Below are 25,017 nucleotides of genomic sequence, written 5' to 3'. Positions count from 1 at the left end.
TGTACTTCTATTAGATAAGATAAGGGATTCTAATGTACCCCTGTACTTATACCTTTGTTCGGGAGTAGAATATCTGAGAACCTCCTTTTAAAGGAGGTTTCCAAATACCACTAATGGCTCTTCTACAAACCAGTAAAACCAGTAAGTTTGGGGAACAGATGGTTGGGAAGAGACCCTGTTCCTCAAATTGTACAGAGATACTAACCTTGAACTTTGGGACCTTCTGCTCTTGAGATAAGGCATCCAGACACATTAGCTGACACACTTTTCCTGGCTAGTCAGACTCCATGCCTTGACAAAGGCAAGGACCTCCATACCATGATTGTATGTGATTTTAAGTGTGTGTATTTTTTTTATTGTCCTATAAGCCATACATTGTCTACATAATATAAAATACAGACAGTGCTTTTTAAACCTAATATAATACTGTACACCAAAGCTTTAAGATGCTGATAAGTGAATTTTCTGATTCAAATTGACCCTCATAATATTAATATGCACATTTGTATTTAGGACATGTTTGCACAGATGCCCCCAGCCTCTCCAGTAAATTTGGTGACAATGCTTAATTAAAAGGCTTTGCAAGTAACTTGAAAAGTTTCTTACAATAGTTCTTAAAATTCTAATTGGCCTAATGTGAGTAGAATTTTGCCTATGTTGTAGTTCTACACTCAACCCTAGGTACTAAAGACAATCTGTAAATATTCACAGCAGCAAAGGTAATTAATAAATTATTAAGATGAATCAGATTATATAAAACTCAAGGTCTTCTACCTATCTCGTTTTATGTTCTAGTGAATATCTCTACTGCAGAAGATGATAAATCAATATAGTTGTTAAATATAAATATTTTTATTTACACATTACTTTGTGGCAGTTCTGTATGGGGGAGTCATCTTCTTTGAAATTTACAGAAATCCACTTGTTATATGCTTGCCAGGTGCTCAATGCATCATACTTGAATACACCTTCTCTTATGCAAATTTGTTTTGAATGTTTCTTTTATTTATGTATACATAAATGTTCTCAGGGGTCTTGCATGCTTGAATAGACCTCTGGTGACATATCCGAAATAATGAGTTTATTTTAAATTAAAAAAAATGTGCTTCCAAGAGTACATTCTGTGTTTAACGCTTATGCACATTCAAGCTGCTAAAGCATTTCTTAAGCTACAAATAAGCAGTGTAGTTGTAGGCTACAGCCAATACTTGCTTGGCAGGCTGGCCAGTTTTATTGAAAGCAGGAATAATACTTTAAATATCACAATGTGTCTTTTGCAGGTAACATGTATCCTGCAAGATTCCTATTCAGTGCTTGCGTGTGTTCTGTCTGAGATAAAGGATTTTATTTTTTATCAAAGATAATTAGAAATTGTTTGTATGCTGCCGAATTTTGCTGGAAAATTTGAAGCTAATAGGGAATAGCAAAACACTCCAGCTCATCTTCTTTTCTGAGTGACATATAATGCAGTAATCAAAGACTAAAGCCATGGACACTTTGTGATCGGAAAAATAGGTGTTGACTGCAAATGGCTGATTACAATGTCAAAGATATAAATGTAATATTTTTCAGAGAGTCACGAACAAAACACAAGACAACAGCACATTTATTAAAAGGGCTAGATATGTGAATATTACGGCATATTAAAACATTCCTTTCAAGTTCCATACACTACTTTCATCTTTTAATATATGCTCCATCAATGACAAAATGATGTATAAAGGGAAACTGAATGCATGCAGATAGAAGCTATTGTGACCATTTTTAGTTTTAATCTGATTATCGTTGTCATTATTATAGAGGAGTGTACTGATGTTATCTCCAATAAAAGTGTGAAAAGAAATCAACCCTGCCAGAATGTAACCTAGTTGAAATTACACAGATGGTGCAGACAGATGCTTTATGGCTGTTGATCTATTTCCCTGGATGAATCAAATATTTGTGATCAATTTTCCCTCTTCTACTTTTCCCCTGAGAGTTACAGGTTTGGCAGTGCATTAATGTTTAAAGCCCCAGTGTACACATTCATTCAGTAATCCCTCTTGGAAGTAAAAAAAAAAAAAAAATGAGAATGCTACCGTAATATTCCTTTCAGAGGCTTTTATAAAAATTTTTCCATTTGCTGGGTTTATTTGGTAAGGCAGAAAAAAGTACAAAGGAAGAAAATAAAGTTAAACCAGCACATTCTACCCCCACTTCTGTTGTTTTACATACATACATATACTACAACTATCACCAAACATAAAGTTATTTTGTTGATTAATAACAATAAAAAATAGATTGTAGGTCTCTCATGGAACAATTATATACAATAGAAATTATATACATTTTTTTTGGTAAATAAATCATGATTTTTTTTTGTAGCCTGGTTATAATAAAAACATGTTATTCAGCTTTTTAGAACATTTATTTATTTATTTTCAATAAAACCTTATACAAGGTAGAAAATCTGTGTAAAATATACATATGTGTAAAATTATGTATTTTTTTCATTAGTGTATGAAATACTGTATTGTTTAGTACTCAAATTTGACTTGGTATCACTTTTGCATTCCTCTATATAGCAGACCCCCCAAAGCCTTTGGGAGGGGCAGGCTGAGTCACCATTCAGGTGCAATGTCTGCCAGTAAAGAATTTGCTGGTAATAATGTAAAGTGAATTACTTTGGAGTATGGTTGCTCTTTTACTGTCAAGTCAGCAAATTGGTAAACTAGAACAATGAAAGTTATCATCAAGGCTATGCTGTGAGACAGGACTTGAGGTGGTTGAATAGTTTTGCTGGGAGTCAATTATGATTTGCATAGGTGCTATCCTGACCTCCGCAAAAAACGATGTCCTGATTCCACGTGGCAATGACAAGTATAGTATGAATAAGCCAATCTGGCCACTGGACAATCAATTTTTTTTCAAAGCAAATTCAATTTGGAAGTGTTTATCTCAATACTATCCTTATTTAGAGCGGGGTGACTTTATCATTTCTGTTTTACCAGCTGTATATTATATAGCTGATATCTTTATTGTTGTTTGTAACATAACCTTATTGTGCATTCTCTATTTGTCTATTTGCTGATTGCACCCCCACACACACACACACATTTCCTCTTTTCTTATTACTCCTCTTTTTTGCTTTCTCTTTTTCCTCTTCCTTTGATCTTTCTTTTTGCTCTTCATTTCACTGTATTACTATGATTGTTGTGGTTTTATTTGTTCAATGTAATCTTTTTGTACCTACTTTTTTTCTGTTATTATCAATAAAGCGTTTAAAAAAAACTTATTCACCACAATCACAATATAATGCTCAACCTAAAAAATGTAAAGAATGAGTTTTAAAATAATAAAATTATACTAAGTAAGCAGAAACTAAGAAAAAGTACAGTACCCAACATTGTCAATAGGTGACATTTTAAAATCCTTTACAGGTCATGAATTTAGGGTGGTAAACAGTTCTGACCTTAGAATTATTGTTCTCACAATTATTGTTTTGTATGCACTTGTCACATGCATTTACATTTGTATATGTATTTATTGCTGCTGGATTCTCATTAGGGGACATCAGGTGTCTATTAGACCCCCAGTGTCACCTCTGATCATCACTGTTCCATCTTCTACCTCAGGAGTGGCTGCTGAATAAAAGCTTTGATCCAGAGGTGCTCAGAGTTAAGCACTTCCAGTGCCATTTATTAATTGTGAAAGGATCTTCCTCTTGTCACCGGCTAAGGAAATTACAGGCAGTCCTAAGGGATAGGAGGTGTCTGATATGCTAAGTCTGTGAATGAAAGTTATAGAGTAATAATAAGGGAGCTTTTACTTTCCAAATGATGACCCTGATCAGTAACCAGAGAACAAAGAAAGTGAATGCTTGGTCAATGATGTAATATGTTTAAAAATGGAACAGCAGCACTTCTCTAAAACATTACATTACAGTGAACATAAGCACACCACAGGACAATACAGACAAGTAAGCATTTATATATTCCCAAGGTTTTACTACCCCCACCCCCCACATCCAATTCATGACTTTGCATCCCTCAGATTTCTAACACTAGAATAAAACACAGACCAGACCACAGATAAACAGACTTTACTTGTTACCTTGTACACTTTCAGAAAGATTCTCTCCACAGCTCCTGCAGCTACAGAGATTTCTGTATACATGTTAAAAACATTTACTGTTTGTTACTGATATGAAACTGTTTGACTGAAGTACAAGGTTCAGTCAAGCGTGTACGGGTTTGCTTGACATTTGCTTTATGGTTCACAGTCTGGTTATATAGTCCTTGTATAGTCGGGGCCTGTCCAAACAAATCTGTTGATTTATATGCAACAAGGTTTAGTTTTGTACTACAACAGTATCTAAAGAAGTTTTGTAATCAGAATGATAGCATGACTGGCCATGTGGTGGTCATCTTGAGAGAGGTGTAACACTTTGCTTCTTCATGTCAGAGTAACAAGTAGTACAAAAGGTGGAGCCTCATATATACAGAACAAGGAATATCAATAGAATTAGAGGTGAGGGAAGCACTTGAATCTAGATCTAAGTCTTTAGATATTGCATCTTCTATAAAGAACCTCAGCAGAAAAATCACAACACAGTAGTGACATTATTAACTCATAATGTCACTAATCACTCATCTCTTCAGAATAGCTGCCATCATAGACAGGAAATGGGCAAGATATATCTTACATGATATCAAACCACAGACACAGGAATACCTTTGCAAATTCACTTCAATTCAATGTATCATAGCAATTCAAGACAATCGGTTGATTTTTTAGGCCATTACCCAAAAAAATGATGGATTATGAGATACCTAACTATTCGCATTATGACTTTTCGGGGTCTTCCAGTGGTAAAAAGTCTGGGGTCAGGAGAGACTTTTGTGATGTTTATGTTAGTAAGAATCTTTGCTACCTTTTTTGAACATCTGCCCAGGAATAAAGCTTGCACAGCTAGTTTCTGAAAACTACTTGGTGGTCATCAGGCAATTGAATATCTGCTTAGATATCATATATATAATGGAAGAATAGTTTCCTTTTTTTTACTCTTACTAATAAATGAAAACCTGTAACTGATTCTGTAAGAGTAAGGGGTGCTAAATGTCACCTAACTTTTTTTTCTTTTCATGGACCTAGTAAAGCTGATTTCCAAGCTCCCTCTAGTCCTCTCCATTTCCCAACTTAAAGCTGCATACACACGTGCAATTATAGTAGTTGGAAAGAATCTTTCACAATCCTTTCCAACGACTAAGGACTGCACGATGAATGAACGAGTGCTGTACATATAGCACCGTTCTGCTCCATGCAGTGGGGAGGGGGAGAAAGACGGAGAGGCACCCTGCTGCGCGCGCTCCCCCTTGCCTGGCTTTAGGATCGCTCGTTGTCCATCGTCCGTGGATCCACCAGGACGGTCGTTCAGACGATGGACGACAAGTGCTGTACAAACGCCAGATTCTAGTCAGATATCGGCCCTGAGCCAATTATTGGGCGAGAACAATTGGACATGTGTACGTAGCTTTACCCTTGCTGATTGCTATGTCCTTTCCCTGGGGTGTCAACAACTTTGTCTGTGTGATTTGGAAACCTCAAATTGGCTATCCACTGCAGTGGTCTTTTCAGATCTGTTAAATAATACTTCATGGCCCGACTGTTAAGGCCCTACCAGCAATAGCACATCTACAGTGCTGGATTAGTAGTCCCCTTGAAAGACAGACTGAGCATAATGTATCTTTCTTTTAAGCTCAGACGTGACATATGACTGGAAATACACAAATAATCTTATCCCTTTTTTTTGTACCTGCCTATGTTTCATATTATTTGGATTTAGTGGTAGGTGTGCTATTTGTTCATGCCCTCAATATACTATGGCAAAAGCAATGGCTTCTAGAGTGATTTCTGTCCTATTTAATTCAAAAGTTATAAAACCTCTAAACCTTTTATTTCCCCACATGCATGGTTGCATTTCTCTAAAATAAAACAATTAAATAGTGTAGATTTTAGTTTTCCTTTAAATTAAACAACAGTAAAAAAAGGTTGGTAATTAAAACAATTTGTTTTCTATTGCTACTTTTTACAAGAACATGACTTATCCCTTAAATCCCCTATATCTTAAACTCTTGGTATACCAGGTTTGTTTACCGCTCTGATGAATTGGCAATAGAATTTAGATGAAAATAGATTCACAGCTGTCTCTGGAGTTAACAGGTCTAAAATTGAATCACAGAAGCATGTGGTGTCCCAAACTGGAAAAACAATTCCAAAATACAATGATATGTCAGCATGAATTTGTCACACAAACCGTTTAACTGAACTGATTGGTACACAAGTTGCATTTTACCCTTACAGTTGATAGCACCAAGGAATAAACAAATTAAAGGTTCATCATGAGGATACCTGTTTACTTATTGTATTGACTTTACACAAGAGCTCTGAAAACTAACATAGGATTGGTTTATGTATTCATGAGTTTCGCAACCAATCTGACTGTGTGTGAGATAGCTAATAAAATAGAAACAAATCAGAAACAGTTGCTCCCGATCATGAAGACTGTGCATGAATTCATTTTTTCATAATGCATTCTTTGGTTTTCACTAATTAGGATATTTGACACTTTTTTACCATTTTTTTATAGGCATTCCAGTTTGAATCCTGTGTGTTTGAAATTTAAAGTCCTGTAGTCCTATTTTGTGTCGGTTGATGTTTTGTTCCTAACCTTCTATACAGTCTCAGGGGGATCAAGGATTTCTGTTCTGCTCATTCAGTTTTCCCTTGTGGTTGGCCTTTGAGGTTTACAACTTGCGCTTGTCCACAGGGAACTAGGATTTTTTTTTCATCATTTATCTTGTATGTCATCATAGTTTCAGATTATTTGTTCAAAGGCATTCAGTAATATTATACATTTTTTGAACAAAGTCACTTTCTTAGATGCTAAAAGTCTTTTGTTCAGTTCTTGAAAAGTAGCAGAGTAGTATAAGTGAATTTTGTAATGAGTTGTTATTGTAAAAAAAAAATATCAGGTAGCAGGTCCATCATTAGCAATTTCTCTACAGTCATGTACTACTTTTCTTTTTAGGAACATTTGCTCTTTATTTTCTGATCTTGATTGTTTTGAGCCCATGTTGGTGCACTCCTGATTAATCTCCCTATGTACATGTAAAATATTGGAAATTGGTGTGCTTTGTACCAATATACAATGATACAGTTATCCAACCATCCAGGGATTCTAGAAGTGATGTGTATTTGTGACTTTGGTTATGCTTTCATAACAACAGTTGCTCTTGTAACCCCTTGGTTTACTAATGATGCCTACATCTACCAATACTTTACTGAAAGTCTTTATCAGAAATAGAAAATTTCACCTTTCATACCAGCAGGGTAAAAGTTGATATATTTTAGAACAAAGCACAGGCCCTATGCTTGGTTTAGCTAAATTAATGAGTTTCTCTCCTGTTGGCTATTGATTAAAGGAACCTTCTCCTTTTTCATATCCGTTAGCTTGCCGTTAGAGAGTTCAAATGACCTGAAATATCCCTTCTTATTCTAGATAAAATGTCAGAGAGTTACTATATATATTTCTATAAGAAATGCATATACTATTCTCACATCTAAAACATTTAAAGAAATTATAAGCATTAGTATATTATAGAACAATTATTATAATATATTATATTAAAGTGTATTTCTAAGCAATATGTCTTTTTTCCCTTTTGGACAGTGTTGGGGAAGGTTTGAGCTTCTGTCAAGTTTTTATTAGTGTCTAAGTGTTGCCACAGGAGAGATTTGCCTCTCTATTTTTACTGATGACCATTGCTACCGATGAAGAGGAAAAAAAAAATAGGGTTTTCCCAAGAGCAAGAGCTAAGCTATTGCTGCTCGCATCTCCTGGAAGAAGGTCTGCATTGTGCTTTGCATCCCCTGGAGATGCAGAGCTGCAGCAGCGTCGGGGTGAGGCGGGGCGGACATCCCCACTCGCATCACCCGGGAGGATGTGACATCTTCCGGGTGATGCGAGTGGTGATGTATTGGGGGGTGTGGCCAGGCGGGAAATTTAAAAGCAGATTACAATGTAATCTGCTTTTAAATGGGTTTTACAGTTAAAAACACCACACAACATGAAATAAAAATAAAAGTACATTTTTTATTTTATATTTTATTTTAAATTATATTGTTGTTGTCTAATATTTCATTACTTTTTAAAATTATTATTTATAATTATGTATTATATTATAATTTATGATTATACTTTAATAAATAAATATAATTATCATACCCGGGAGTTAATCCTAAGAATTACAGACCCACAATATAAACAAAAATTTACATGCAAAAAAATTAGGATCACTTTTTGCATCAAAAAACTGACAGAATTGGAACGCTAGGGTGGTTAAGCATTTATACTTTCTATACATAAACATTATTTCTCAACTTGAAGATAGCTGTGAGGTGATCACAGCTTTCAAATGCCTTGGAGCCACTTTAGCATGAGGTGTCCCAATGAATAGGAGTAGAGTTGTTTCACAAGTTGGTCATATTAGTCAATATTTAACGAACTGGAGCCTAGACCAAATTTAATACTAATATCCTGGAGAACATTTTTCAAAATAGGTTTGTATTTAGGCCAAAGGTATTAAACAACTTTTGCTCATCACCTGGGGTAGTATTGAGCTAAATTTCGAGGGGGCTGTATGACAACCATCCCCAGTCTAAACCCTCAGATATAAGGTATTTTTGTAACAGGAAATATCTACCAAGAACCTAATAAGCTCTTACACATTTAATTATTGAATTATTATTGAAATACAATGCTTAAAACAACAGCTATTAACCTCTCTAGCGGTAACCCCGAGTGTGACTCGGGGTAGAAAAAAGTTGCTACAAGTGGTAACCCCGAGTCACACTTGGGGTTGGAACACCTAGAGAAGGTTAGTAAATAGAGCGCTTACCCGATCTGCTGGGGTCTCGCGCTGTCCAGCGTCGCGATCTCCGTCTTCTTTCTTCTTCCTGCTTCTGCATCCGATGAGTCACCAGGGGAGTTCCCGGTGACATCGGTGTGTGTGTGTGTACGTACCGGCCGGATGGGGTGGGAAATTCAAAATCTATTTGTATTGCTTTCAATACAAAATAACTGTATTGAATGCAATAGATTGGATTTTTATGTGTAAAAGCAGTACATTGTTATCAAGAACATTTATTTTACAGTATATGTAATAGAGGGAGTATAATATGTTTTTTTTTTTACTTAAAATTTTTTTTTTTAAATACATTTTTTTTTAATTTATTCAATTTATTGTTTTTAAATGATTTTGTGTTTCAAACTTTATTATACTCATACTATTATATTATACTGTAAAATAAATTTTCATGAAAAACAATGTACCGCTTTCAGACATATAAAACCGGAAAGAAATGAACCGCTAGGGAGGTTAAGAAAATAATTTTGTTAAGTTAGTACCCTCAGAAAAAGTAACATAAGAACAAAAAAAATATTTAACCTTTTAACCGCTAATTTAGTTAGTGACTTGCAATTGCTCCAGGCCAATTTATTTTTAGCAATTTTTGTTATTTCTTATTTGTGACGTTTCCTTGCTACTAATTATTCCACGGTCACCTTTAAGTGTGTTATAACAAAGTGGGGAAAGCATCTTTTAGAATTTCATCAATGTGCACCCAATTTCATTTGGCACACATATATCTAAACTCTCAATGATTAGGCCTCAGGGATGCTGTAGGGAGACGTAGGAAGTAGTAGGATAAAGGGTAGGCAGTGTAGCAAGTTGTTGGTTTTTATCATTTATATGATTGACCTGAAACAATGTATCTAGGGAGAATACAGCTTACAAGGCCACTGCTGTAATGTGTATTTATGTCTACTTGTCACTAGGGGGCAGTATGAGACTATAGTTTCTATACTGAGAGCCGTCAGCTGACTGCTGGATCCTCTGATAGGACAGAATGATCAAAGCATTCACCGCAATACTAGTAAACCCCAGCTGCTTATCTCACACAAGATAACTCAGTTGGGGCAGACAAAAGTTTAAAGATACAAAAAATAATGTCTTAAAGTTAGTGTTGGTGTTCCAATTCAGATTGTCCCTATATTCGACCTGAAAATGGCGATTCAAATTCGGGCAGACCTGACCTGAAAAACACCGAAACCAACATTGGGAATTCCTGTTTAAAAATATGTTTTTAAAAAAAAAAGGCGAACTCCAGATGAACTCTTAAGGGTGATTCTCATTTGAGAGTTAATGTGAGTTTAGTTCCCACGGTCACCCGGCTGTACTTATCATTGACAAGTACAGCCCGGGGAGCATGGGAAGTTGCAGTCACAACTGATTGGAGGCACACAAGTGCTTTCAATCGGCTGTGACTGCAGATGAACTGCTGTTCCGTATGTGTACTTGGATAGAGATTCTCTATCCAAGAGTACATACTACAGTTACGCCAGGGCTGCACGAGCAATCAGGGAAGCGGAGCTGTCAGCTTCGCTCCCCTGATTCCTCTTGTAGTTCTACACCGTCCCGAAAAACATGAATTCCCCCCCCCCCCATAGGCTTTAATGGTGTTCAAATTCGGCGTTCGATCAGCTGAAAAAATTTGGGCTGTTCGGTTGAAAAGCTGCCGAATCAAACACTCAGCTATTCGATCAACACTTCCTTAAAGTTATAGAATATCTTAAACTTACAGAACTGTAACCGTTAGAAGAAATTTAACTAAAAGGTGAATCTTTAAATTAACAAATCTGTGCATGTTCCTAAAGTTCGTCTAGATTTCATCTCGATTGTGTAGAGAATCTGTGTTTCTTTAAATATCTCTGCTAAGATGTAAAGACAATTGGGTAATCACTGGTGAGTCTGCTTTAAAACAGGATTATAGGAGATCAGCTAGTAAGTGGTAGATACAAAAAAATATAAACCTAATGTAGAAACACACAAAATCCCAAGAAGTATAGGAATTCATAATCAATACATAATCAAGCAGACATAGCCCATTTGGCTGGTCTGCTTCTCACAATATCAGATAGTCAGGGTTTTATTTAGGTAGGTAGGGGTCCCTAATGCAGGTGCCATCAATGAAGTCATTGATAGGATTTTTAGTTTTAACACTCTGCTTAGGAATAATTTTATTTTATTTTTGTATGAACAAATAGGCAAAAATAAATACCTATTTATACTTTATTCCACTTTTAAGGGCTTCAAAGAAGTTTGCAGAATCATTTATTATAAAGTGAAGCTTAATGATGGTACCTCTAGGCACTCCTTCTTGTCTTGGTGCTGTTAGGGCTCTGTGCCATTGATCAAGTTTTAATTTGTAAGTGGGTGTATTGCTGAAATTTCCTTTCTTTATTTGCATGTTTTTAATATTATTCACTTAACGGTCTCACTTCAAATTCAAAATCTTTTTCCTCCTTAACTGCATGTTTTCAATAATATGCACTTAACTGTTCAGGTATCCAGACACATTACGTATATTTAAACATGGCTCCTGTTATTTTCAGGATTCTCCATAAAAAATAGACAAGGTTTCATTGTTTGTTACCTTACAATCTGAGTAGTATAGAGGGATAATGTTGACATGTCATTGTGTGATAAATCACTTTAATAAAAGGCTGACTTCAGTTTCTCCTTTCAAATGCTTTTGAAGTCATCTCAGAGCTCAATTTGCAATCAGCACAAAATACAATGACACCCGGGCAAGCACAGAATGAAACTATCCTAACTAGTTTTTAGATTTTAATTATCCTTGTACTTGTACTAAAAGCAAACAGTTTAGAAGCAATGGAATCTGCCATCTACAATCATAAAACACATTTTTGCATAAAATATCGGTTGCAAGGCAGCTAATTACCCACGTTTAGCTAACATTAAATTATATTTAATGTTGCAGCACAAGAGAGCTGTCAAGCAGCAAAATTAGACTTTGCTATAAATTATATCAGAAGCTAAGAACCTAACAATATATCAAAGAAGAGATACAGACAAAAGTAAGCGGTAGTTAATTTTTTTGTTGCCTTTTTATTATTCAAAAATTCAGTGCAACTTGATAAGTACTGTGCAGCAAACAGTTAAGAGTGCTTCTGAAGATAAATTAAAATTGCTCCCTTGTTTTTAACAGCTTTTTGTAACATAACTGAAACCCTATTGTAAAGTCCAAGCAGACAGTAGATGCTTGGGATGAGGGTACTTTCAAGCATTTAAATGTATTTTTCATTGCTTGTATTAGTATTTTTCCTGAGAAACCCCTCTCAGTAAAAGAAGGAAATGTGTTACTTGGCCTGCTTTTTAGCTGATGGAAATTTAAGAACTAACCTATGTGAATTAAAACCCAAATAAAGCTATATAGTTCTCTCCTGAGACAAATGATAATCACTTTGGGGTGGCGTTCTCTTGTTCTTCTCCCTTTCCATCAAACAGAAAGACACTGTGGGTCTGATTTATTAAAGCTCTCCAAGACTGGAGAAGATAAACTATTACAGTAGAACCTGGGTGATCCAGCAAACCTGGAATGGATTTGGTCCAGGACTGAAAACATTTAACATCTAATATCAAAAGATTTCTAGGAAATTTAATCCAGTTTTGCAGGATCATCCATATTATCCAATGATAGTCTATCTTCCTCAGTCTCAAGGAGCTATATTAAATCAGACTCTGTGCGTACATGGCTTGTTTGTTCATCTGTCACTTAAAATAAAAAGATTGTTTCCAGTGACAATCATCTGATGCCCATTGAAAGTTTATAGGGGGCTTGAATTCAGGATAAACAATGGAGTGTGGATACAGTCATTGTGAATATCAACAGATCCATTAGACCTATAGTTTTTATACTGATCAAATTGGAAAATGTCAAGCATAATTAAAAGACACCTATTTAGTGCATGAGACCAAACAGCTTCATGTTCATGTTGGTCCACAGCTTCTGCTGATACCAACCATATGCCTGTCAGAACGAAGCTGAAGTTTCAAGAAAAAGGGGGAGACCACTTTAAAAAAAAACAAAAAAAAAACATAGTCCTAAAAGTTTGAAATGAGGCTCATATTGTGTTTGGGAAATATTTCCTAGTTTTCCTTTTACTAACTAGTAATTATATAGCACATCGTATTATGCAGCACTTTACAAAGTCCATAGTCATGTCACTAACTGTTACTCAAAGGGCTCACAATCTAATGTCCCTACCATAGTCATATGTCATTACCACAGTTTAAGGACAATTTTGAGGAAAAGCCAATTAACCTAACTCCATGTTTTTGGAATAGGGGAGGAAACCGGATTGCTTGGAGAAAACCCCCCCACACACAGTAAGTGTATGTATACATACACCTGGCAGATAGTGTCCTGGCCCAGATTTGAACCTGTGAGCTAGTGCTACAAAAGTGAGAGTGCTATCTAATGAGCAAACAATGCTGTTAAAGGACCATGCCAGAGTTGTTGGGCAAGTATCAGCATTATAAGTGGCATTTTGGATGACTCTTGCTTTCAGGCTATATGTACTGTATTAGTGCCCTAGCCTAGTAACTCTAAAGAAAAACTACTAAATCAATAGAACAAAAAGTTGCATATTTTAAATCCAAACATGGGATCTAAACGCTGGAAATGGTTTATACTACCTCATCGAGGGCTCATTTGCCGTGACTGGATGGTTTGGGGAAAAAATAGGAAATAGTGAAACATATGTTTGCAAAATAGAGGCATCAATATCATTAACAGACATTATGTAGATGTAAGTATTAGAGAAATAGGAATTGATACTAAAGGGATATAGGCTGTTCACTTTGGAAAGTCAATTATCACTTTGGAAGGGCTTAGTGAATGTGGGGAAAAATACTTTAATGAATATACAATCACATACAAGGAAATGTAGGCTTGCCACTGTCACAGTAGGCTTCGCACTATCTCTTAAAAACCACTGATTCAATAATAAAAAAAAAATAAAAGGAGTGGCATCAAAAAAGGCACAGAAGGAAAGCCAACAATGAAGAATGCACCGGGTCCCTACCACAAGCAGAAAAAAAGAGGGTACAGTGGATGGCAATTATAGATATAAATTTGTATGAAGAAAAGGTGGCTAAAAATGATTCTTATTTTGGAATTCCTTGTTTTGATAAATGGTAAATTTTTCATACTTGCAGCAGACATTTATTTGCATTCTGAAATGATGCCATAAGGCACAGCAAACACTTCATTACTCCACACAGCTGTCAAAGTTTGATCTGACTGTCTTTTTAAAACCTGAAATTTCTCCAGTAGAAGAGCAGCAGTTGTATCATTTTTTTTAGTTTTAGTTTTTAGTTGCAATATGCTGGGGGCCTAATATGATGTAAAAACAAGTAAAAATCTCCCTGTAGTCTGTATATCAGTGTTTCTCAACCTTTTTGACTTGGGGAATTCCTTAAAATAACTTTCATAGTCTTAAGGAAGCCCTGCTATAATTGCCATATCCACAACTCACATTACACATTAGTACATTAGTGTGGTGGTCAGTGGGAAGAATGTCACAAATTCCTAGTCATAGGCGTCACCTAAACTCACCTGAGAGGCACAAACTGCTCATTGCTTAAGTAACCCCTACTAACTAGGAACACTGGATGGAAAACACTGCTGTCAATAAATGTTATAAACGTGGTTTTATGTTGCAGAGGCCATTTCAGTCTGTAGCTTGCAATGTGCTTCTATTTATGTTGTAATAGTCTAATACATGTGTGTTATTAGGAAGTTATATATTTTTTAAAATGTGTGTTGTGTATATTAACCAGCCATTGAGTTTTAATCAAACATACCTAAATTGCTAAATTTCACCTGGGCACCTAGGCTTCAGTGGGCTGTGGGAATGAAAGGGTTAAGATCTTCCTGTTTTTACTGGCACTACAGGTTATATATGTTCTGGCTGTGACATCAGAGATGGCTGGCAAATTAATGTATGGTGATAAGTGACTTCGTACAAAAACAGAACTTTAAAAAACTGGCAAAGCTCTGACACCTAGCTTGATAATGTCATAGTTTAGGTTTCCCTTTAGAGACCTTTTCTATGGTGTTACATTTTTCCAATGTCTTTTTATAGTGAGACTGCAAAGGCTGCCTTTCCAGTAGCTCTCATTTTGTTTAAGTGTGCTTTTGTTATTTCTGTTATCCCTATTCTTCAAATACCCACCTGCCTTATTTTACCCTTCCTCTCCTTCTTCATCATTTCACATAGCTTGTAGAAGATCAAGATGACAAGGACATGCTTTAGTCTAAGCTCCTCTTATAGTCTAGCAGATGGTCCCAAGGTACAGGAGGACTACAAGTACCTGAGAGAGTTGCTTACACTGCCTGACAACTGTATAGTATATTCAGGAGAAAATAACCTTGCAAAGGCAACAATGGTAGACTTAGACACTCATCTAGTTCGCAGTTGGAGAAGTCAGCAGGATTCCAAAGCAGAATTCAATGTAAAAACAGTTATCGAACATTGCTGTCAGTACTTGATTTGTTTAAAACCAATTCATGGTAGATATTAGGGTCTAAATTATGTGTCCATTAGCAGGACCTGTGATCTGCATTTTACTATCACATAGGGGCTTGCCAAATCTTTGGTGTTAAAACCTTTTGTGATATTAAAAAGCACAGTAAAAGAAAAAATTATGAAAAAAACAACGTTGCACATAATACACTAATTAAGAGATACTCAGCCCCCCCCCCCCCCCAAGCACATAACTACCTACAGGACACGTGTACGTACATGACAATTGCATAACAAGCTTGCCAAGCACACTGGAAGAATGAAAGGAATAATTCTAGGGTCTACCTTTAATGAGCTGTAAAGGTCTCAAAAACGTTGCCTACAGTAAAATTTGAGTATAATCATTTTTGCCATTTCGTATTCAAATTTAAGGCTTGACATATTTGGTATCTATTCATTCAACGAAGTTCTTCCTTTTAGGTTTTGTTCAAAAAGCGTGTTATATTGTGACAATGTGTATTATTTGTATTTTATTGCATTTTACCGACAATATAGGTTTAAAACAGACAGTTGCAGAATGATAAATGATCTAAAAAATTGCATACAATTTTGTTATTTTACAGGTTCCAGCTGGTAAGGGATTTACAGGTATAGCTCGTCTTTCACATGTCATAGGCTATGCAGATCTCATCTCATATTCACCCCACGATACAGATAGCATATGTTGGTCCCTGTATATAGCCACTGACAATCCTTGAATTACCAAAGCAGGAAATCATCATTACAATATTGTGAGAATTTTTATGTTGCTGGTCCTCACCTAAGAAGTTGCCCTCCATTGGTATAACCTAATTTTGGTGCTATGTTGAAGAAACAGTGGCATCATATGTTTTCCCTAACCTATATTTCTGCCATCTAGTCTTGCATCAAAACCATGTTCACAGCCACAACCAGCAAAGACAGTTATTTGACTGTAGAAATAAACTTGTACTTTAGGAAACAATGAGCCTAATTTATTAAAGCTCTCCAAGGCTGGAGAGAATACACTTTCTTCAGTGAAGCTGGGTGATCCAACAAACCTGCAATGGATTCCTTCAAAGTTATTTGCTATTTGCTAGCAAGTGTTTGAATGCTGGGCCAGATCCTTTCCAGGTTTGCTGGATTACACAGGTTCACTAATAAAAGTGTATCCTCCCCAGCCTTGGAGAGCTTTAAGAAATCGGGCCCAATGTGTGAAATGTAGAAGATGAATTGGCACCTTGGTTCAAAGTCAAAGTATCAAATTTATCATACTGCTGTAACTGTATAGACAAAAAAGCTCTTTAGTTGACAATGTCAGGCACTTGGCTAAGATGAATGAGCCTGTGACTTTGCAGGTTTCTTGATGCTGCTACTGTGTTTCTAACTGCTGATACTTTTGTTACCACTCTCAGCAAATTTATTAGGGGTATATATGTCACTGGATAGTCCTTTCTCCATGTCACTTCAATCATTTGTCAATGTACCTAAGCTTGCTAGACAGTTGAGACTAAAAGATAATATTTTGTCACTGAAAACCTTAAAATGATATATATCTGTGGGTTAGACTTGCTTTTTTATGAACACTTTGATAAAGAGTCAACAGCAGCATAAAAAGATATGCTTTGCAGTAATCACTTTTTAGGGAACAAATACTTGGATGATGGAATCTTTACTGTTTAAACTAATGAAAGAGCACAAAGAAGAACATTCTGGAATTTTGAAGGGTTTGTCCACACTAATTTGTTGCATTAACACAATGCACAATAGCATATACTTTAGTGTGCTGGGTCATTAATATTGAACATAAACACCTGGCTGTACATTACTGTGTACTAGACTTAAAGAAAGGCAGCTTGAGCTACATCAGCTACATCCAGCAAACCTGGAATGGATTTCCTAATAATTATTTTGCTATTAGGTGGCAAATATTTTAATTCCTGGACCACATCCATTCCAGGTTTGCTGTATCAACCAAATTCCCCCCATGATAGTCTCCCATGATCTTCTCTGTTGTTGGAGAGCTTTAACAATTCAGGCCCATAATGTTTTAGGTTGGTCTTAGTATGCATGACTTAATTGGGGTTTGGCCAAGGATATCAGACCATTATCAAGTCTTACTGACAGCTGGCAGAAGCTCATTGCCTAGGTCTCATGGCCAGCTGAAGGAAGTTTGTTATCTAGTTTTACAGATAGCTGACTGGAAATTGTTACCGGGTTGCAAAGCCAAATAACAGACATTCCTTCATTACCAATTTTCTCCCAACAACAATCTTAAGAGATTTTCTATTTACTTTAGATGAAACGTTAAACCTTGCAGAGTATATTACTAGATGTTCTCCACATAAGCTTTAACAATAGCCAAATAAACCAGCTAACTGTCAGCTGCACTATGCTAAACAGATCTCAGAAAAATACCAATTCCATATATTCTCATAGGTTCTTGTCATGTCATCCAAAAATGGAAACCACATAAAAAGCATAGATACTTCTTCTAAAATTGTGTTTTTAATGGTCAGCAAAGGAAACAAACTAGCATCTTATGCCATTTAGGAGATATAGTGCACGTAGTAATTCCAACTATCAAAATAATAAAAGAAATTGTTTCTGACCATAGACCCTGAACAGAAAAGCTGCTCTGGGCTGTTGCTGTACTGCACAGAAAAGAATTGAACTAAATGAGGGACAGGCCTGTCTGTGGCATGTTGTTAACAGTCTGTGTTTCCTTGGGATAAACACAAGGGAATCCCACTTTAATATAAAATGCCGCGAAAGAGAAACAGTTTCCAACAATTCAAACATTCATACTAATGGGCACAAAAGGTCAGTTGAGCCAATTTGCCATCAGTTCCTATTTATTTTTAGTAAACTTATGCTGCCTGCAAGGGATGCAACAATTGTTTTTGTTTATGTTTTTTTTTACTTGGCAAAGTAGAACATGGAAATGTGTGCTTCATTGTTATATATACATGAAAGTCAGAAAAATGGTTTGTATTTTAAACGTTTATTGTATAGCTTTTTGTGTTGTCTTCTTATACAGTATTCCCGTCCTTTGGTGTGCATACTCTTTTCTGATTTTTGTGTTATTTAGAATGCTCCCCTTCAGTCCTTGTCTTTAAGCAGAGGTATACCATTGTGTGTGACAATTACAGACATGTTGTGTTTTGTGATTTTCCTAAATGAAAACAGCAGGTTATTTTTTTTTTTTTGACTATGCAGGTAAATGTAGAATTAATGCAGAAAAAATAAAAATAGATAGTCCTCTGCTTGTTACTTATGTTTTGTGAAAAAAATATCTTCATTATAGAACTAAGGCAAAATGTTTGTTAAACTAGTCAAATTCATGGTAAAACTCAATTTAATTTGACTTAAATATCCATTATTTTCCTTTCATACACTACAAAATGCAAAGAATTGTTCTTATTACCTTGTGATTTATAATTTTACCAGAAGTGTTAAAAGGGGGTTGGTGATCAGAACTTTTTTTATAGTATATTTAGTTTAGGATTTTTTTGCCCTTAAAAATGCCTTTAGAACAAGATAACATTAAAACTGAACTCCAATGAAATACGTATACAGAAGCTGATTTATCTGTGAACAATAAGCATTTATTTCTGTCTATCTGGCCCTGACCTTTACACAGCTTTCTTAGTGTGTATGGCCAGGCTGGTGACCTGAGTTCTTCCTGAATTCCTGCCACAATTAAGCTTACCATCATGCCCCCAGCAAATGGACAGTGAGAGAGCAGCAGCAGTTCTTTTTTGCTGACTTGCTTCTCATGTCAGGAGGTTTCTTGTTATCTCATATGAATGCAGCACAGCTGCCTTGACAAATTACTTGGTGTTACTTCAAGTTACTTTACCTATTTGGATATAAATGCTAAATTTTGTTCCTTGCATTTATTATAACTGAACAAGTGCAACATTATGGAAGTAATGTTACGATTTACTATGTACCAAGACAATTAGCATTTTAAAACGCAGTTTTCAATAGCATATTTGTCTTACTACGGGTTAACTTTAACTTGTTAGGAACATATACAACATACATGCCACAAGATTAATAGGATTTCATTTGGCTTGGTATTTCACAAGAGTAAAACCTAAACCAAACTTGTGCTAAATCAGAAAATAAATGTCCAACAAAATTCACAACTTTTGATGTTTAAATTTAAATCTCTCTTTTTCATACTGGAAGTGTAAATTTGCTTATATTAGTCAATATGGGTCAGTTTGTTTTTCACTTTATCATAAGAAATACAACATTAACTTTAATAATACATTTTTTCTAAAACCGTTCTGTTTCTAGTTGCACCATTACTTACAGGCCCCAGTGCTGGAGCTTGGTAGTTGGTCACTCTTGACATATGCATAACTATAGCCAGAAGTACTGAGATTTGTACATGGCAGTGACAGCAGATGGAGGTAAATGTTACAATGTTCAAATATAATGTTTTGTTAAAAAAGAACTATGGTCAAACTATAAATGTGGGCTGCCCATACTAGACAGACTGGGCTCTCGAGTTCTTCTAATGAACACTTGGAAGAGAAGCTGGTATAGCGGAGTTTCACTTTGAACCAATATTAAGCTCTGCATGTGCAGCTCAGCAAAGTTTGACAGCTGGGTGATTATCAGGCAGGTATGAACAATGATTGCAGAATAGACATTATCTGTCCCTTTCTACAATCTGCTGGATCATGGATTTTTCAAAGTGGGTCTTTAGTTCCACTTTAACTACAGGAGGTTAAGGAAATGATCTAACCCTCTCATTCGTCCCACTTCCATTTTCTAGCAGGGTGCATGGGAAATCCAGTTACCAAGCTGCACTTACCATCAAAATAAAGAGCAATTCATTTATTAATGAATAATGAATTAATTATTTAATAAAGATAGCAATCAAGGCTTTAAATGGACCCACATTTATTGGTCTTAGTTAAGTGATGGTATACACATTTTAAACACCTGATTGTATAAAGGAAATGCCAATACTTTTTATAAATATATTTCTGCATATGATTAGGAGTTCAAAGGTATATAGGGACTGCTTGGCTATTTTAAAAAATGTACTCCCTAAGTAGATTACCTTGTATATCACTGCAATTTAAATATGGTTCCCAATAAAAGATATATTAAAATATGTTTATATTCTGGCAATTATTTAATTGCATATTTGACTGATTTGGCCAAGTTTCAGATTCTGTTACTTACATATCAGTTTGACAGAATTAAGGAATATGTGTGCATGTGGTACAGCTGCCTTATGTAAGTGCATTTTCACACCAAGAACATCTCAGATTCTGTAAATTGTGCAGAGAATTCATTAAATCAGATAGATGTGCTTATGACAGCCAAATCTACCCTGTGTTTTCTCTTCTTTCACAGGACTGCTACTGCCATCTATTGCTCACAGTCCTCGTAGTGCTTATATCATCTAATACACAATTACCTATCTCTATTGCAGATCAGCATCTTCATGACCCATCTGTCTAATTATGGGAATGACCGCCTCGGACTCTACACATTTGTTAATCTTGCTAACTTTGTACAAACTTGGACCAATTTAAAACTGCAAACTTTACCACCACTACAGCTAGCTCATAAATATTTTGATCTCTTCCCTGAGCAAAAGGATCCTCTCTGGCAGGTATATTTCATAATAATATTAACAATAAAATATATTTAAAGAGAAAAACTATATTGTTTTTAAAATAAGCATAAAATATTATTTTGCTATAAAGAAACACGCATGAGTGGATTGCACTTTATTCTATACAGATGTGTATTTAAAGCACATTTACCTTTCTTCTCCAGCAGTCAGAGTACATATATTACCATTAGCTAGACAAATTCTTATCTGCTGCTGCAAAATCTTTTATTACTCTGCAAATCTTGGCAGACTACTGCAATGAAGATAAGAGGCTGTGATTGATTAAATAGGGCTATAATACAAATCTATGGATTTTATTAAACTGTGCTTTATAGCAGTTACTAACAATTATAACCAGAATATATGTAATATTAATGTACATACACATAACAAATAATATTTTTGTAATACACATTTGTATGATAATATTCAGATTTGACCACACATATTATATATATATATATACTACATATGGGCTCAGTTTGCAAAGAATGTGCTAATAAATGTAAAGTATCTCTGCATTAAAAGTATTTTTACCAACAGCTGAATATGCATTTTTATATCAATTCATAAATGAGTTTAGTTTATGCAGAATTTTAGATACTTATGCATTACCTCATAAGGTATTCAAGGATTCCACATGGTATTTTAAAGATTCCATTAGGTATTTTAAGGATTCCTTGCGGTGCTTAACCATTATTGTAGTGCATAGGAAGTCAGGTTTAATAAAATTAGCATTCGCTATTATTTTAACCATGTGAAGTATACTGTTTTAATTCTGAAAAAAATATGTAGTGTTTATGAAATGTGTACTGTAATTCATTTTGATATTCGTTGCACCAAAGTCTTTAGGCTAGCAGCATTGCCAAAACCTTTTTTTTCATTAAGACAGAATTGGGCTAATTTACTAAAGCAATATAGGCTTTTATGCTAAGCAAAATGAATTACAATTTTGCAAGGAATATTCCCTTAGTTTAGTAAATAAAATTTTACTTTGCAAACAATACCTAATCGCATACAAGGGAACCTAAAAAAAATGCTTACACCTAATTGGACAGTTGAAATCAGCAAAGCTTCAGGTCATTTACTAAGTTAAGTGAAATCCCTTGCAAGTAGATAACCTTGCTAAGTGAACAGCCTATAATGCTTTAGTAATTCAACGTTATTGTATAGTAAAAACATTTGCAAATCACTATTAGACTTGCCCATTGCTAATCTGAAATTGTACACATTTGGCCATGTGGATTTATGTGGATGTCATGGAACAGAAGTTAAATGCATTTAAAAATGTTTTAGTTATCTTTTCTGTTTACTTAAGGAAATCCCATGAATTATTCTTTTAGATTTTTAGGTTACAGGGTGGTAATATACCACACAATTCATTATTTATTGTTATGCAATTGTTAGCTTTTGTGAATTAACATTTGAATAAATGTTCAAAATCATCCCTTTACCATAACTCATTCCTTATTGCTTTGTGACATGAGCTCGTTGAGCCAAATAATGACATGATATTTTCACAATGAAATTACTGATTTGACTTGAAAAAAAAAAGATTTGGGAAAATATGCTAAAACATTATTTTAATGAAAACACAAAAAAACATCAAGACCTATTTAAAGTTCATTGCTCCCTTAATAATAACTAAAAGTCCCCTTCCTCTAAAAGTTTATGTTCCTCATTGACTTTAATGATGCGTTTTGGCAAAATGGTGGAACAAAAAAGATAACTTTTCGCTTTTCCCTAATAAAACATGCTCTGTTAATCAAATGAGATTAAATAACAGCATGCTGTTTAAATTCCTTCTCAAGTACCATACTTAACTTTAGTAGAAATATTTAAGATTTCAGCTAGATTAATCAACACATAATATTTTAATTTGCATAAGTAACATCGCAGACAGAGTGCAAGCACTGAATATAATAGGACACAAAGTCCTACCGAACACATAATCCTTCCTATAAAACCTGACAATTGGCTTTTATGGGAAAATGTCAGCAGCCTATAGAAAAAATGTGTATTATTTCAATAGCCGGTAAAAATTTCACTAATTCCTTAAGCATACCCAGATTGTACTTTTCTACAGAATTACAGGTATTTTTAAAAACAGTTAAATTTATTTTATAACCTAGATTATGTACCATGACTAAAAGAATGTATTATGTTTAAACAGAACCCGTGTGATGATAGAAGACACAGAGACATCTGGTCAAGAGATAAAACCTGTGATCGTTTACCAAAATTTCTTGTGATAGGACCTCAAAAGACTGGTAGGTAACTTTCAAATCAAAAGTTTCAGTATTCTGAGACAAAATTGTTAAATTCATTCCCAATGGGATTTGACCCTAGCCCCCCCCCACCACCACCCCCACCCCCCACCTTTAATCTGAGTTCCTAAATCTGCACACCTGACATAGCTCTTGTGTGAGAACCCTTGAGCTATGTACACATGTGCATTAATTGTTGTTGGAAAGGATCTTTTACAATCCTTTCCAACGACTGCACGATGCATGAATGAGTTCTGTACACACAACACTGTTCTGCTCTATGGAAAGGGGAGAGGGAAAACGACAGAGTGGCACCCCGCTGCGCTCTCTTCACCTTCACTTCCATTATGATCGTTGGTCGTCCATGGATCCGCCAGGATGGCCATTATGACAATGGACAATGAGCACTGTACACACGCAAGGTTCTCATTCAATATCAGCCCTGAGCCGATATCAGACGAGAACCATTGCACGTGTGTACATAGCCTTACTCTCCCTGTTGAATTATTTATCTGTTTTCCAAAAGAATATATCAATAGGGAAAATTATGAAAAACATGGGTACAAATGGCAGAATTTCCCAGATGGACAGGTATAGACTTGGGAATTATGGCAGGCAGAACTCTTTTGCCACTGGGTTAGCTGAGACATAATAAAGCACTAGATTCAAATTAGTTTTTAACAAATCATGTAGCTGACACTTTAAACTAGTCATACACCATCTACAGTTGGAGCAGTTCAATCAAGTTTTAAAGAATCTAATTAAAATCAGGTTAAAGCAAACCCTAAAGTAGCCTTACCTTATTACCAAATGTCTAACTGTTTACTTAACCCCTGAAGGCATCTGATCACCAAAACAGGCTCTGCCATCTTTCCTTCTTCTCCTGTGGCAGGAGGAAATAATTTAGAGTCAGCCCTGGCAGTAAACTGACCAGTATCCTGTGCGGTGATTCTGGCAACAGATTGCTTTTTTCACAGCTTTCATAAAGGTAAGGCTGTAGACAGTAATTGTTGTAGAGTAGTGGCTGCAGAGAGTATCTGAAATAAGTCGCCGTGAATGAGATAATCTGGAGACCATTTAAAACATATGTGAATAAACTTGCTTAAAAGTAGAACATACACATACCTTTTATTTAAAAGTAGGTTGTAGGTACACTTTCCAAAAACAGCTGACTGTAGGTTTGTTGACTTGTTATTCCCCGCAGAGTGGCAGCTTCTTTGTTATGCTTTTAATTCTTTTGCCCTGCTTAACATTTACAAAAGATACCCAAAGAGTTATTAAAGCTTTGTTTATAATTTCTGGAGAAACCATCTGGCGCTGTTAGTAGCTGATTTAAACACAGAGACAGCATTGGTTGGGATATAATGAGAACCCTTAATGATAACTTTCTATCTGGCATTGGGGATAGGGAATATGCTCAAATAATTTTAGCTTTTTATGGTAGCAGATAAAGCCGAGGACACAAAATCTCCTTAGGAATTATCTAATGCAATATTTCTCGACCATGGGGGAACAACTTTAAATAATGTTTAGATCTTTAGGGAACCCCTTCTATAATTACTGTATCCACAGCTCACATTGCATTAGTGGGAAGAATGCCACTTACATTACTGGCCAGTGGGAAAGCTGCCAAAGAAAGAACCAAGAGAAAT

At 35.4% G+C, this 25,017-nt stretch overlaps 1 protein-coding gene across 1 annotated transcript in view; it reads left to right on the top strand.

Annotated features, from left to right (window-relative positions):
* LOC140327433 (bifunctional heparan sulfate N-deacetylase/N-sulfotransferase 4-like) overlaps positions 1-25,017 on the top strand; it is a 144,697-nt gene that overhangs the window by 96,267 nt on the left and 23,413 nt on the right. The window contains exons 7-8 of the mRNA XM_072406819.1: positions 20,913-21,095; positions 23,272-23,368. Of these exons, the coding sequence (XP_072262920.1) occupies positions 20,913-21,095; positions 23,272-23,368 (280 nt within the window). The remainder of the gene's footprint in view (positions 1-20,912; positions 21,096-23,271; positions 23,369-25,017) is intronic.

Source organism: Pyxicephalus adspersus, chromosome 3 (genome assembly GCF_032062135.1).
Source record: "Pyxicephalus adspersus chromosome 3, UCB_Pads_2.0, whole genome shotgun sequence".
In the NCBI taxonomy this organism is placed as follows: domain Eukaryota; kingdom Metazoa; phylum Chordata; class Amphibia; order Anura; family Pyxicephalidae; genus Pyxicephalus; species Pyxicephalus adspersus.
This window is presented reverse-complemented; position numbering and strand designations above follow the sequence as displayed.